Source organism: Triticum aestivum, chromosome 5D (assembly GCF_018294505.1).
Source record: "Triticum aestivum cultivar Chinese Spring chromosome 5D, IWGSC CS RefSeq v2.1, whole genome shotgun sequence".
NCBI classification, from domain to species: domain Eukaryota; kingdom Viridiplantae; phylum Streptophyta; class Magnoliopsida; order Poales; family Poaceae; genus Triticum; species Triticum aestivum.
In genome coordinates, this window is record NC_057808.1 from 43,188,234 (window position 1) to 43,203,850 (window position 15,617).

Genomic DNA, 15,617 nt, shown 5'->3' on the forward strand with positions numbered 1-15,617 from the left:
GAGATGCTGCTGCCGCCGTTCGGCGACGCGAGGGTGCCTGTGGTTTCTCGCCGATCGGCGCGAATCCGAAGGCTGGGTCGTTTCCGTCAATCTCGTACAGGATCAATCAATCATGCATTTCTCCGGGCGAGTAGGGTAGTTGTCGCCTGGATCTGGAACTTCTGCTAGTTTGGCGCCATCCGTAGGAAGCTGTGTTCCGTGCTTCAGTGCCGGACACCTCTGCTCTGCGTGATGTTTGTTCCCTATAAGCGGTGCATTCTCGTGGTATGTATTGGCAATTTTGAGGCATAGGAGCATTTTAGCAGTAACTGTTATCATGTCATTGAGAAAAAATGTTGGGATGTGCTGGACTCTATACATGGTAATGCTCTGAACTGTTTTCAGTTTGAATGGGACTGAGACTGAAGTATTGCCCTGTTGTGGTCCAATAACACTTGGCCTAGCCGAGGGGAAATATATGTTAGGATTTATGAACAAGTGGACTCGCAGGTTTACGACTTTGCATGCCAACATATAGTTATTTACCTGGTATTGTGTGTTTCATTCAAAGCTAGTAGTGAGTACAGCCTTTTCTTTCATACAGGGAATACATAAATTCGGTAGCATGGTACTAGATCAATGCTGTATTTAATGCTGGGAAATTAGTAACTTCAAAAATCAACTTACGTGGTAACATGATCTACTGATGAGATATGTTCAGCACCTAGAACAAGGGACACAAGTTCTACATGCTGCTTCGTGATGTCATGGAAGTAGGATCAGTGATTGGTCTGTTTGGTTTGGTGATATCTTGAAGAAATTTGTACTGTATACTCAAGATGCTACCTATCTCATGCAACAACCTCTAGTTTAAAATGTTTTTTTGGGAGATGAGGCACTTTGGTAGGATTATAAGCTAGCATTGCACAATCAGGCTCAATTGCTTATATACGCAATTTGATGTTCTTGTTCAATACGTTCTCTGTGACTAGATATATCGTCCTGGTTGATCTAGGCAGGATGCTACCAAAGTTATTTATGTATATTTGGAGCAAAGTCGATTCAACTTCTTTCGTTTGCCTTTCGAGATGAATGTAGCTGCTTTAATATACAATTTCTTGGCACACTTCTTTCCAAATATTTCCAAGTATTAATGCACTCGTGATAGTTTGTAGCTATAATCATGCTTATGTATGCATTTTCTGGGACTACATTGTCACTTGGTTTTGTGCAGGTGTAATACTTCTCTTCTGATTGATTATTGCCAAGATGAAGGTGCACACAAGTATATTATAATTGATGTTGGGAAGACATTCCGAGAACAAGTTCTGCGGTGGTTTGTTTGCCACAAAATCCCTTGTGTTGATTCTGTGAGTTCTTATTGTATTCTTGTTTCCTTTAGCTTATCTAATATGGTTTATTGGATGACCAAACTGCCAACTGTTAGATATCTGCAATAGTAAACAAAAAACTGCCATGGTTGTGTATGCATTGACATTTGACACCTTTAATTTACTACAATTTATTTATTACAGATTATTCTGACTCATGAGCACGCAGATGCAATCTTGGGACTTGATGATATTCGGGTTGTACAGCCATTTAGTCCTACAAATGATATTGATCCAACCCCTATTTATCTCTCACAATATGCCATGGACAGGTACTTAGCTCTTGCTGACATTTTAGACTTTCATGTTTGTCTATTGTAAGAGAGCCTTATCAATGGTACAAGCCATGTACTCTTTTAGTTCTGACACGCCATAATATATTACGCTGTGATTTATGCTACATTAACTATTTAGCTCTGTGTACTCTTTATACCATTTACCTTGATTTGTACTATCTAGTAGGGTCTTAAGTGAGAATTTGTACTATCAAACTCACATGCTTTGTTTGAAACAGCATTTCCCAAAAGTTTCCATACTTGGTCAAAAAGAAACTGAAGGAAGGCGAGGAGGTCAGGCGGGTTGCTCAACTTGACTGGAGAATAATTGAGAGTGATCTTCAGAAACCGTTTACTGCCTCGGGCCTACAGTTTGTTCCCTTGCCGGTAAGAAGTGCATTTTTCTATCTACTTTGTGTTTTCTTGCTTCGTCCCTCTCTCTTAGTTTTGTATATCTCTCAGGTGATCCATGGAGAGGACTACATTTGTCTGGGTTTCCTTTTCGGAAGAAAATCTAAAGTTGCTTATATATCCGATGTTTCACGGTTTCCTCCTAGCACAGAAGATGGTATACTTTCCCCTCCTAATGCTACTCGACCAACTGTATTTTATAATCAGCTCTGTGCTGTCACAGTGCATGTGCTGATTGTTTGCATTTTGGAACAAAATTTTATCTCAACATGAGACCATTTGCACTATTCACTTAATATATATTTTTGAAATGAAATCCACTACAACCAACCTTTTTCGGGTGATCAGTAAATTCTCTTTGTGTGGTGTTCGCCATAACACATAAGTACCCATTATAGTGCAATCTTGATTTATGGACCTGTATATTTAAGCATGGAGTCTGTCAATTAAATATTTATCCATAAGTTTGGCATGAATGAATTGTGAGCTCTTTCTTTGCTATTTCGTCCTTCTTCCTCTGTTAGGGATGCATTATTTTCTTTGATGAAAGCTGTAATCTGGTGGATCCATTTGTGCCCTCTCTTGCTTGTTTTCACTATCTAGAAACCTTCATTAAGGTGTTTATGTACACACGCTTTTCAGCAATTTCAAAGTCTGGAGGGGGTCAGCTAGATTTGCTCATCTTGGACTGCCTATACAGGGTTAGTTTCTAGAGTTCCTCAGTTATGTACACATACTTTTTTCCTTTGGGTTGCTTATGTAATTTGGTTCTGGGCAAGAGATATGTTCTATCTTATTTCTCATTCTTGACTGCTGAGTTTGTTAACCAATTCCTTCAATTTAACTGGCTTTGCTTGTTACACATTTCCCTTTTCATTTCTGTAAAACAAGGGAACTTTTATTAAATCCATCTTACTAGGGAGGCTGAGTAGTAAAGCAAGTATATCAATGCTGCTCATGTACCACCAGCTCAAAAATACCTAGTCAAAACTTTGCTGCCCCAAAAACAGAATATTGAGAGGCCATACATGATAACATGTATATATCAAGGATCAAACACCGTAAACTACCACGCCTTTTTCCTGATGCTTGAATTAACAAATATACGCGGGAAATCTCTGTTCTCTGACTCTAATGGGTGAGACCTATTTCATGGGCTACATAACTGTGTTTCAGATGTTGCAAACATGTAGTCAAATTGTTTGAAGTATGGCGCTAAATGTGCAACATGCTGATACTATTTGTATATTAAAAATAAAAAATAAGTTTTGGTGCCCATAGGGGCGTGCACCCTTGTTTACGGAAAGAGTTTGTGTTGTTCTAAATGTTTCCAAAAGCATGTATTCATAAGATGCAAATGCCAAGGCTTGGACAATACCGTGATGCTGCTTTTATACGATAAGTAAAAATATACCACTGCTTCTCCTTGTGATTCATAATCTTTAGTTACTGTTGGAAGCAATCCTTCTCTCAATGATTAACTGTCAGTAATTGTAAAACCAGAGGTTGCTTAAGAGCATGTAATATGGTAAAACATCGTGCATTTGTTTACAAAGGGAGTATTACTTAGCCATTTGGTTTTTTCCTTCCAATGGATGACATATGCACTGGTCTTGGGCTCTGACATTCTTCTCTCTGTGTGAACAGACTGGTTCTCATAACGTGCATCTTTGTTGGGATCAGGTTAGCTTCCTCTTGCACAACTCAAGGAATTTGAATGTTCTCCTCCTTTTTCTTCTCAAATTTCTTGCTCTCCCTTTTTGGCTAATACTGTGCCATGCAGACACTAGATGCTATTAAGAGGATATGCCCCAAGAAGGCATTGCTCATTGGGTTGACTCATGAGATGGACCATCACAAGGACAACCAGACATTGGAAGAATGGTCGAGAAGGTAGGCATTCCTGCAGGATAGTTTCAGCCATTACATCCACAAGCTCATACCTCAAATAATGCGGCATGAACGACACAACTGTACTTGCACACTTTCATGAATATTACAAGCAATGCTGTCGTAAAACGTTCACTGCTCATTTCACTTTGCTGCACCTGTAAGTTCCTAAAGTGCATGCATGCTCATGGACTGTACTCTGCATGCAGAGAGGGGATTGATGTGCAGTTAGCTCGTGATGGCTTGCGTGTCTACATTGATCTGTAGACGTCTTAAGGTACGATTCTACGTACGTGTTTACTCAACACTTTCTTGAGATGTTTATTGACACATTGAGTATAAGTTTATAGGAATCGAACAGATTGCTTGTTCATTATTACCCGCTTGTGGGACTCGCTTCTTTTCTGCTTACTGTACCTGCACAATTGTGTTACTGCTTTTTGTTCCACTTCACCCTCATGATTTTCCTCCTCATTTTTAATTCAGGACCATCGTCGAAGCGACCTGTACCATCAAGTTTGCAGTTGCTGTTACAGTTCAGCCCCTATTGAGAAGAAAATGGAGGAGACATCAAATGTTCGTGCATTCAAAATGATTGAATCATTTACAGACCGATTCTAAATTAATAACAAGCGAAGAAATCCCTTGCAGATTCTGTTTCCTTTTTTTTGGGTCGTCCCACGTTTGAATGTTCTCATTATATAGAGGCTTCCTACACCGGACACATCCTAGTGCAGACAGTACAACAAACAGTCGACCCATTCAAAGTTTAGAACACAGGAAAATAGAAAATCATAGGAATGTATCTTGGTTTCTCGTAGGAACCAAGACCATAGGTGGAGTTGTGAGACACAAAGAAAGGAAAAAAACATGAGGTAAGACCTCATGTTTGGTTCCCTCTGAAATTCAATTAATCTAAGGAAGAAGACGACCAATATGGGTTTTGATGCAGTATGTTTTTTCTGGTAGTTTTGTGTCCTGCTATGTTTTCATTGTACTTACTACTGCACCATTTTACTTGTTAACTACGTATCAGATATAAGATGACTTTTTGGTGTCTTTTCTCAAAAAGAAGTTTTTGTTGTTGTTTTATATAATAATCATTTCTTGAAAAAAATTACGCTCCCCCATTTGTTCCAAATGGGGCATCTATGTTCCTGGTTATCCTTTTGACCACATCAGCTGCGACATCAAAATTTCGAGAGTTGATTTTGTGGTTGTTCGGGCAGTTGGCCGTTTAATCTGTGTCTGATCCCAAGGGCATACCATACTGCCTCTTTCCATCTGGATTTCCTTTTTCTCGACCAACTCCGCCTCTTTCGAAACCGACCGTAGATGTCATTTGAAACAGAGAATTCGAATGAGGCGGTTCAATCTCTAACACGACGGCCTGTATATAAGTAATTGTACATTTTTCTTTTCTTTCAAAAATGCTCCAAAACTTTTAACCAAACCAACAATACAGACAGATGGTGTGTTGCTGCCGCCGCGTCCCCATCGCCTGAGCTAGCCGGTTCTTTTTTACTGCGCATGGGAAGTCATCAAGGATGCGGTACTGTCAGACCATCGTCGTGGAGAAGAAACCTCAAAGTCATCGCCACTGAAAGATCCATAAATCCAAAATCATAATCTAAAAAAAAAACTCACAAACCTTAGGGCGGCAGTACAGGCCGGCAGGCCGCATCATTGTGAATTTGTGATGGAGAGGTGGATAGATGACCATTTTCATACGTCTATTGGAGCATTTCTTGAAGTTACAGTCAATCCTTGATACTTTCGGTTTTTTTTATTACCAATTGGGGGGAGGGTTGCCTTTGCATGGGAATTCTGGTGGGGGCCCATTTCTATAAACACCGACAAGCGACACGTACAATACCTGTATGTGTCGCCTGAGATGGGTGCCCCTATATCTCGCCTTCAGCGAGTCTAGGTTCTGACCCGCTAAAGGGGGCGATCGAGATGGACCGGCCCACACTCGCAGGAGGCCACAACCTCTTCTTCTATCTTATTTTTACCTTTTTTTTGTTTTTTGGTTTATTTTTTGCACTTTTGTTTATAGTTTAAAATATATACAAAAAAACACTCTACAAAAGACATTTGGAAAATGTTGAACAAGTATTTAAAAAATGTTAATCAAGCATTCAGAAAATATTGAACATATATTTGAAAATTTTCGAATACTATTTGAAATTTTTTGAACATCTATTTCCAAAAATGTTAATCAAGCATTTAGAAAATATTGAACAAATATTTGAAAAGTGTCGAACAAGTATTTGAAAAAATAAATAATCAAGCATTCGGAAAATTGAACATGTATAGAAAAATTGTTAATCGTGTATTAAAAAATGATGAATTTTTTTATCATGTATATAAAAGTGTTGCTCAATATTTTGATTAAAATGTTGAACAAGTATTTGAAAAATGTTAATCAAATGTTTGGAAAATGTTAAATGTATATTGAAAAAATGTTGACCATGTATTAAAAATGATAGAATTTTTTTATCATGTATATAAAAATGTTAATCATGCATTTGAAAAAATGTTGAACAAGTGTTTGAATAATGTTAAGCAGGTGTTTGGAAAACATTAAATGTGCGTAGAAAAAATGTTGACCATGTATTCAAAATAAGTTAATCAAGCATTTAAAAAAATGTATAAAAAACTGTTGACCATGTGTTAAAAAATTGTTAATCTTGTATATAAAAATATTAATCAAGCATTTGGAAATTGTTAAAAATATGTAAAGAAACAATGTTTACCATGTATTGAAAAAATGTTAAACTTGTATTAGAAAAATGTTGTTGACATATACAAAAAATGCAGAATCAAAACCGAAAGAAACAGAGAAAACCAAAACAAAAAAGAAAAAAGAAAACAAATAAACCAAAGAAAGAAGGAAATGAAATAAAAACCGAAGAAACAAATGCAAAAAAATAAAAAGAAACGAGAAGAAAAAGGAAAATGAACAAAAGAAAATGAAAAGAAGAAGATTTTTTTGGAAAAGAACCGAATAAAACAGAAAAACGGTGGAGAAATCGGCTCTTTTACCTTAAAGGAGATCGTGCCCTACAGTTCATCATGAACCAGACCCAGTGTCTATGGCAGTGTTGCTAGCTCCTGTCAAGGAGACCTGAAAATCTTTCAGCGAGAGCTGCTACCGTCTCGCTTAATGTGAGACATAGCTCTCGTGGACCGAGACACCACAAGGGATCAAACCCATCTGCCCGTTACCTTGCTCACCAATTTAAGTATCATTGTTATGTTAATAGCTCAATTGGACAAAATGCTTAGTATCTCGCTTATCAAAGTTTTGTGGGCTGATCCGATAGACCGCCTCTAGTCTGACCACCCTATATATTCATTGCCCGGCAAGAATCCCATCACAGCCACCCATCACAACCCAACTCAATGCATGACCACTAGAGAGCATTGTCACTGAATTGAGGATTCCCACAGTCAATCCATTTTTCCCATTCAACGTTATGGAAGATACGACCTCCCTCATGATTAACCGTATGGTAGAACTATTTAGAAACATGCATGGGAGAAGCACTCAGGGCAAACTCCTTTTTTTTTGCAGTGTTGGCATGTGTCATTCCATATTTCCGAATATCATTTATTACGAATATAATTTATTTAGACTAAACTTTTTTACTTATTTATAATCATATTTTTGAAACATAATCTTAATCACTACAACTTTGTATTATACTTCCACTATGTATGGTACATCCAAATATTAGGATTAATCATTTCTACTATATCACTTTAATATAGTTAATGAAAAAATAATTATTTTGCTAAATTTGAAGAATATACTGCAAGGATTTTGACAAAACTATTTTCTTTTCGAGGCACACCTCTTTATCTATTTTTTGACTTAAATAAATTCTTCTAAATAAGAGAAAAAAATAACAAATACATAGGCTTTCACACTTTTTTTGTCTCACTTAGATGAATCACAAATATGTCTTGGTGTTTGTATCCATTAGAGTTTCCTTGAATATCATGCCAAATAGGTATAAATGTGACCGAGGTTTTTATAATGCATGATTGCCTAGTTTGTGCGCAAGTAAATAAAAGGGATAATTATCTACGCACTAAATAGAAAAATCTAGAATATGAAAAATATCTTTGAGTGGTTCTGTTGTGTTGCTTGTTTACTAGTTCTTCCACTGTTAAGTATGTCTTCCATGTTCTTGGGTCAACAATCAACTGGGATTCCATGCATACTTTGCACTTGGTAGATAGACAACATTTTGATGTGGAAAATCATGTGTGGCTAGACAACATTTTTGTATTTGTTGGCCCATCTACGATACTTTTGAGTACCTTTGACACACAAAAGTTGGGTCCCATTAATGAGAGTTCGTAGCCGAGCATCCTTATTGTATTTCTCTAGAGTTGGCATTGTGTTGGAGGCTAGTCCATGTGCATTGGACCCAAGTATTGATGAATAAGTTTTCAATAGAGATTGTGTTTTCCATTGCGGATATAAGGCACACTATTCTCTTTTGGTCGTTTTCAAGTCCATATGTATATACCACTGTGTCTTATGTTAAGGACCGTGATAAACGTGTGACTGCATAAGTTGGGTGCAGATTTAATTTGGTACATATTGAAGGACCAACTATGTCAAGAATGGGGGGGGGGGGTAGATAAAGAAAATAGCTCCGAAGTAGCACTCAAACATGTGAATAAGCTCAGAAGTAACCAATGGCATAATGATGCGATGATGTGTCCTGAAGTTCACGCCCTTGGGAAAACGCTAATCCCTCCTTTAGCCTCTGCTAACAAAGTCTGAGATCAATCACTAGAGGTAGGTTTTTGAGGTGATTTCCAAACCTTGAGAAACTTCCCAGATAAAATCCACACCAGGGAGTTTTGAAAACTCTAATCTTTTAGGGCTCCCCACAAATTCAAGAGTAACAAGATGAGCAAGTTAATCAATTTTGTTTGGCTCAGTGGGATCATAGATCGGCTTCTCCTATTTCTTTCCCGAACTTTGTTTGAAGTCTAGGGCCATGGGGAAGGAGATCTCAAGATTTTTCAAGTTTTAATAACGGTGTATAGAGTAATAGTTAGTTCCTCCTCCATGAGGGAAGAAGGGTCCTTGTATGGGTGCTGTTGAAAGCACACCCATTATCCCTCAGTACGCACTGTTAGAAGGCTTTGGAATCCAACCAGAAGGGAAAATTAAACGACAAACTAAACATAACTAAAAAGGCTTAACACAAGAATCAAGAGAGCGACGACCAAGTGAAAAGCCTATTGTAAATCTGAACATCATCCAAACCGTGGCCTCTAATCCATGAATTAAAACTTTCCATCATACTCCAATTGATCTGACCTCGAGATTTCTCATGCGCATACCTATACATGTTGAAGTCGCCCAGGTCCACCAATGGAAGATCAGGTGGTCCAGCAACATTGCTGACAGCCTCAAAGAAACTTGATCTCTCATGATTCAAATACGGAGCATAAACAACCGTACGTAGAAAGGAGCTGTTTGTTGATGTAGAGGTCATCTTTAGAGTGACATGAAACTTGTGCAGCGCTACCACTTGGCCGAGTACCACCCCAGGATCCCAGGCTACCAAAATACCCCCCGACGCGCCTTCAGAGAGGGTGACAGCATGTTCCTTGAGGTTCAATGGCAAGAAAGTTCGCAGTTTGAAGGTAGAGACAGAAGGCAGCTTTGTTTCCTACAAGCAAACAACACTAGGGCAGCAAGAGATTATAGTATCGCGGACCAACGAGCACTTATCATCCTCGCCGAGTCCACGGACATTCCAATTCAGAATCTTCATATTAATGCAGTAAAGAACACACAGCCCAGAACAAGAGGACTAAAGAACATATTTAGAAACGGTGGCATGATCATGAAAATGCAGGCAATGCAAGACACTAAGATAGATATTCTGAAAGAGGAACATACAGACTCTTGACTGACTGACTGACCATAAGAACAGACCGACGCTGGAGAAGGACAGAACTGGCCTAACTAGTTGCCCAAGATAAAGCAAGTACAAAGGAGAACTGCAGAACACTAACCAACTCCGAAAGCTGGATCTCCTCCGCCACATTGAGATCGAAGGCCCCGGGGATGGCCACAGCCGCCACTCCCGTGCCCAAAGTGGGGGGAAGAACTGCAGCGTGGCCTTGGGCAGGAGCTCGCCGGCTAGGGGCTCGCGCGGCGGCTCGCGGCAACTGCAGAGGACAGTGGCCACCTGGGGGGAGCGCAGCACAGGCCCCGTGCTGGAGATCAGTGGAGACGACTGGTGAAGGTTGACTGCACAACAGGATCCCAGGCTCGGGTCATGGGATGCGGTGAAAAGGCCTGGAGCAGATGGGCCGGGCCACGAGGATCTGATGGGCTCGGTAGTGTTGCTGGGCTGGGAACTGGGCTTCCGCTGGGGAGACACCCGCTGTGAAAACAAGCGTGGGCCCGACTGCAGGAAGCAGCCCAACAGGCACATTTGCCTTGGGCGGGTGCCTGCACTCAACAGAAGGAAGCAATGGATGCGTGCGGGAGCAGAGCCCACCATCCAGCATTTTGGGCCAGAAGTTGAAGAAGAGGGAGCGAGAACTTTCCGCGTAAACGCCCCCTTGGTGTAGTCGAAGCAAGGGAAGAAACCATCATCCATCGAGAGCAGGCAGACCGGGATCACACCCGTAGCCACCCTGCTGTTGTTGAGCTCCATCTTGAAGGAGAAACTCAGGTCTTCTTCGTCGAAGGAGACCGAGACCCGCGGCGTGCGCACGTCCACCGCCCACAGCGACGAGTTGAGGCAGATCCGGACCTCATCTTCGTGCATGATTTGAACCTCGGTGGGCAAGGAAAAGGCGGCGCCTCTGATGAGCTTGGGCTTGGCCGCCAGCTTGAGCATGGCCACAAAGTCGCCCGGCAAAGCCATCTCTGGATGCAGGAAAGCACGGAAAGTGCGGTCCGCCATGCCCTCCCCACCATCCACACGCCCGCGAGCCGAAGAGGACCCAGGATGGGACGGCATGCCCCCGCCGAGGTGGGAGAGGGGCAGGAGGGCGGGGATCGGTGGCGTCCCCGTCATGCTGACCAGGCGGGCGCGGCGTGACCGTGGGGGCACCAAGGGAGCGGGCAACGTCCCAGATTTCATTGATAATGACGTCAGCGTAGATGCCGTTGCCATCGACGTGGTGGAAAGTGATGTGGTGCAGGGCCTCCACTTTGACGAGGACGAAGATGCTAGAGAACTCGCTGCCATGGAGGCAGGCGTGCTCCAAACGGAAGAGGCTGGCGAAGCCGGCAATGCTCGCCGCCACCCCCCTCCGGTTCCACAACTCCAGGGGCACCTTCTCGAGCGAGAGGCTGACGACATGGCGGTAGGCGAAGCGGAAAGCGTTATGCCCCGTGTTATGCGGCAGGATCCAAACGGTGCGATCGCCCACCTCCAACGGGCTAGCACGCAAGGCAGCGACTTGCTTGGACTCACGCTGGAACATGACGAATGCCGTGCCAACAGTGGAGCCGGCAAACTGTATCGCGGTGATGCCAAGATGGTGCCGAAAAGACCTACGGAGCCAGGGTAGGAAGGAAGCCTTTGGAGGTGAGATAGTGACGAGGCACACGAGGGAGTTTTGGTCTAACACTAGGGGGTAGTGGACATCCAGGGAGGATGGGCGGCCATGCACAACTGGCTCCATGGCAGGGAAAGGTTGGAGAGCTAAGCTCGGAGGGGATGGATGAGATGTGAAAGGAGAGGAACAGGTTTGTGTGAGAGAGGACGCCTCCCCAGTACCCGTACTTAAAGGCGCAGGGGCATGGCGAAGCGGAGAGCGAAGGAACCTATTGCTGCATCGAAAACGAGTGGGGCCAACCAAACAACATAGCCAACAGACCACCGGATCCCTGCAATCCCGTCGCCGGTGGCTATAGGAAAGGCATCGGAAGCAGCGATGGTGCAGGTCTTTAGGCTTTCCAAACCGCAGGCGGGGATACGGTTCAGCTTTCGAGAGATTAGCGGCAGCAGAAACAGTGCAGGGAGAGAGAAACGCATCTCTGTAGGGGGTGTAGCTAGGAGCGGGCAGCGGCGTAGGCTGGGAGCCACAACAGGCAGCTGGAGCGTCGCCAACATTAACAGGGGAAACCGCGTGCAAACCGGCTAACGGTTGGCCAACAGCAGGCGGCATCAGCGTAATGCAAGGGGCTGAGGGGGATAAGCGCGGGGCTAATTGATTGCTGGATGGCGCGACCCTGCATGCGGCAGAGCGTCCGTCATGCAAACGGATCGCGAGATCCCCGGAATCCAGGGCACGCGGGTCCGTGGCAGTCCCGTCATGTTCGTCTGGATCGGGTACTTGTTAATGCAGCCTGGAATCTCAGTTTCTTGCAATCAACTGCTTCTTGCATACCCACAACGACATCTGATCATGCACCTATTCTTGTGTCCTTCTCTACAGACATGGTCAAAAGCAAGTTGTTCCGCATGGAGAATCACTGGCTGGAAATGGAAGAAACTAGGAATATCATCACTGAGGCCTGGGCTAGAGGTACACGAGATATCTGCTCCTCCGCCTCTCTCATCAGCTTTAAAATGAGGCGAGTACGTGCTGCCTTGCGACATTGGTGTCGTACGAAACCTAGCCTGCGGGTTCTTTTGGATAACAACAAGCATGTCGTCTCTTATATAAATGCTGTCAAAGAGAGGAGGTCACTCTCTGCTGTTGAGGCTGTGCTCAGAGTTTTTGCTTCTGCCAAGGCCGAGCAGTTGATCCTCTGGCAGACTGCGGTTTGGCAGCATAGAGCCAAGGTACAGTGGTGCGTCTCCGGGGACGAGAACACCTAGTTCTTTCACGCAGCAGCCAATTGTCAAGCTCATCGCAATAAGGTTAAAGTCATCGTTCAGGATGGTGTGGAGCATTTTGAGAATAGTCAGAAATTAAGTTTGGCTACGGATTACTTTAAGGCAATCTTGGGTCAGCCTGCTTCCTCTGTGAGCACTGTTGATGTTAGCTCTCTATATACTCCGCTTGACCTGTCTGAGCTTGCAGAAGAGTTTTCCTGGGCAGAAATACTATAGGCCGTCAACTGCTCACTAAATAACAGAAGTCCGGGCCCCGATGGCTTTACCAATGAGTTTTACAAAGCTTTTAAGCTGCTGCGAAAGGATGATCTTCTCAGGTTTTTTGGTGATTTCCATAGAAATGAGGTGGATCTTGCTGGCATCAATTCTGCTTTCATCACTTTGCTGCCTAAAAAGGACACGCCCCTGGAACTGCGAGGCTTCAGTCCCATTTCTCTTGTGCATAGTATGCCAAAGCTGGTCTCTAAGGTTCTGGCAAGTCGGCTGAAAATATGGATTCCCACCTTGATCCATTCCCTGCAGTCTGGCTTCTTGTGGGGCCGATCGATCATCGAGAACTTTGCTTTAGCCGCCAAAATGATTCAATATGCCCATAAAAGAAAACTGCCAGTCATTGCTCTAAATTTGGATTTTCACAAAGCTTTTGACAGTGCCAGCTGGTGCTGCTTACGGAAAATTCTTGAAGCTAGAGGATTTCCTCAAGTGTGGATGAGCTGGATTCACACGCTCTTGTCAACTGGCAGCTCTAGGGTTCTTCTCAATGGTGAGCTGGGTGCCCCCATTCTGGCAAAGAGAGGTTTTCGGCAAGGGGATTCTCTATCCCCGTACCTCTTCATCCTTGTCGCTGATGTGCTTCAGAGGATGTGTTGCCAACTATTTCAAGATGGCTCTTTGTTGCACCCCCTTGGTTCAGACAGTTTTTCCCGGTTCTGCAATATGCGGATGACACACTGATACTTTTTCAAGGCAATACACAGCAAGCGGCAGTAATCAAGTCAGCCCTCACGACTTTCTCCGAGTTTTCTGGGCTCACTATAAATTTTCACAAGAGCACTCTCGTACCTGTCTCCATGGACCCGAGCACAGCCTCCGCTATTGCCCAGATCATAGGCTGCCTCTCTCTCTGCACAAAATCACACATGGTATGCTACTGCCAGTCATTCACAAGGTTGATCGTCGTCTTTCCGGCTGGTTAGCTACTTTCTTATCCTTAGGGGGGAAGGTTGACCCTCATTAACTCGGTGCTTGCTGGCATTCCAAGTTATTTCATGTCTTGCCTTGCCTGGCCCATGGAGTCTCTTGGAAAGTTGGAAAGTCTCTTGCGAGCTTTCTTCTGGCAGGGCAAGAACAAGGTTAAAGGTGGCCAATGCTTAGTAGCTTGGGATAAGGTTTCATTACCTCGTATTAATGGTGGTTTGGGTATACGCCAGCTTCAAGCTCACAACCAAGCTATGACGTGCAAATTTGTCTCCAAGGTCCTAGAAAGCTCTGATATACCATGTTATAAATGGTTCGCCACACATTACTGCCGGGCTGCTCTTCCTCAGGGTGCCAGTAGCAGAGACACGGTCATTTGGAAAGGCTCCAAGGATCTCATTCCTACGATCATTAATTCCTCTAGGTGTGTATTGGGATCTGGAACGATGGTCTCCTTCTGGAAGGATCAGTGGCTTGAAGAGGGCCGTTTATATCTGATGTTCCCCGTGCTGTATTCCTTCACGATATATCCAACTTGCTCAGTGCGCTCGCAGCATTCCAATGGCTCGTGGGCAGTACAGCTCCATCCGAACCTCTCCCAAACTGCTTCGGCTGAGTTGATGGCCCTGCATGAACTGCTGTCAGATGTGGCTTCGAATTTACTACATGAAGACAAGCGCATCTCTTCTTTGGGCTCCTGTCAGCTTAGTACAATATATTTCTACAGTCTGCTCACCTTCTGCGGGGTTTTGACAACTCTTGACACCTGGGTTTGGGATTCTTTGACCCCCCTCAAATATAGGATCTTCCTTTGGCTTGCTTTCCGATGGCGTCTCAACACTAGAGATAATATGGTAAAGAAGGGATGGTCTGTGGTTGCTCCGTTTGCACATTGCGATGCCTGCCCTGCTGTTGAGTCGGTCGACCACCTGGTGCTACGATGTGCTTCAACCTCCGTTTTATGGGGCAAATTAGCGCTCGACACTTTGGCTTGTTCAACTCCTGACATTCTAACTTTTGTAGAGCAAGCACAACATCAACTTAGCTTCAAACGCCAATGGAACGTTGCTTTCGCGGCTTGTACTTCTCCCCCCTCTTTTCTTCTCTTCCTGTACTGAAAATGCTTGTGCCTTGCACCTTGGTGCACCGGCCAAGTCTCGCTTTGTAACTGTTACCTCATCAGGCTTTAGCCTGTTTTGAAATATAAGGTCGGCAGTCAGCCACCTTCTTTGTTTCAAAAAAAAAAAAAGAGAGAGCGACGATAGCTCCTTGGTCTAGGCTTCACTAGTACTGTTTTGGTGATAGATTGCGTCATTCTATTAACACGCACAATGACGTTCCAAAAATCTTCACCTCCCATCGTACAATTGGTATTAAGTGTAGGACCATAGCTCTATTTATACTCGCGAGATTAAGCCATTTGGTCATGATCCTTGGTTTTTATTACAAAAAACTAGTGTAAGAGCTCCGGCGGTTTTCTTTCTCTTTCAAAGGCGTTTTAGTTCCTCAAATTATTTTAGCGTCTTTTACAGACAAATCATATGTTGGGTGTGACTGGAGTTTTTTTTAACACAGTACGGACGCAAGAACTTATACGTACGCGTATACACTCATCCTATGAACACACACGT

The 15,617-nt window shown here is 43.4% G+C and overlaps 1 protein-coding gene across 1 annotated transcript in view; it reads left to right on the forward strand.

The window, feature by feature from the left end:
• Positions 1-4,914, forward strand: part of LOC123119315 (putative hydrolase C777.06c) — a 5,718-nt gene extending 804 nt beyond the window's left edge. Inside the window, exons 2-10 of the mRNA XM_044539072.1 lie at positions 1,211-1,349; positions 1,515-1,642; positions 1,885-2,032; positions 2,108-2,213; positions 2,699-2,757; positions 3,704-3,739; positions 3,840-3,949; positions 4,156-4,223; positions 4,433-4,914. Coding sequence (XP_044395007.1) covers positions 1,211-1,349; positions 1,515-1,642; positions 1,885-2,032; positions 2,108-2,213; positions 2,699-2,757; positions 3,704-3,739; positions 3,840-3,949; positions 4,156-4,213 — 784 coding nt within the window. The 3' untranslated portion in view covers positions 4,214-4,223; positions 4,433-4,914. The remainder of the gene's footprint in view (positions 1-1,210; positions 1,350-1,514; positions 1,643-1,884; positions 2,033-2,107; positions 2,214-2,698; positions 2,758-3,703; positions 3,740-3,839; positions 3,950-4,155; positions 4,224-4,432) is intronic.
• The last annotated feature ends 10,703 nt before the right edge of the window (positions 4,915-15,617 follow it).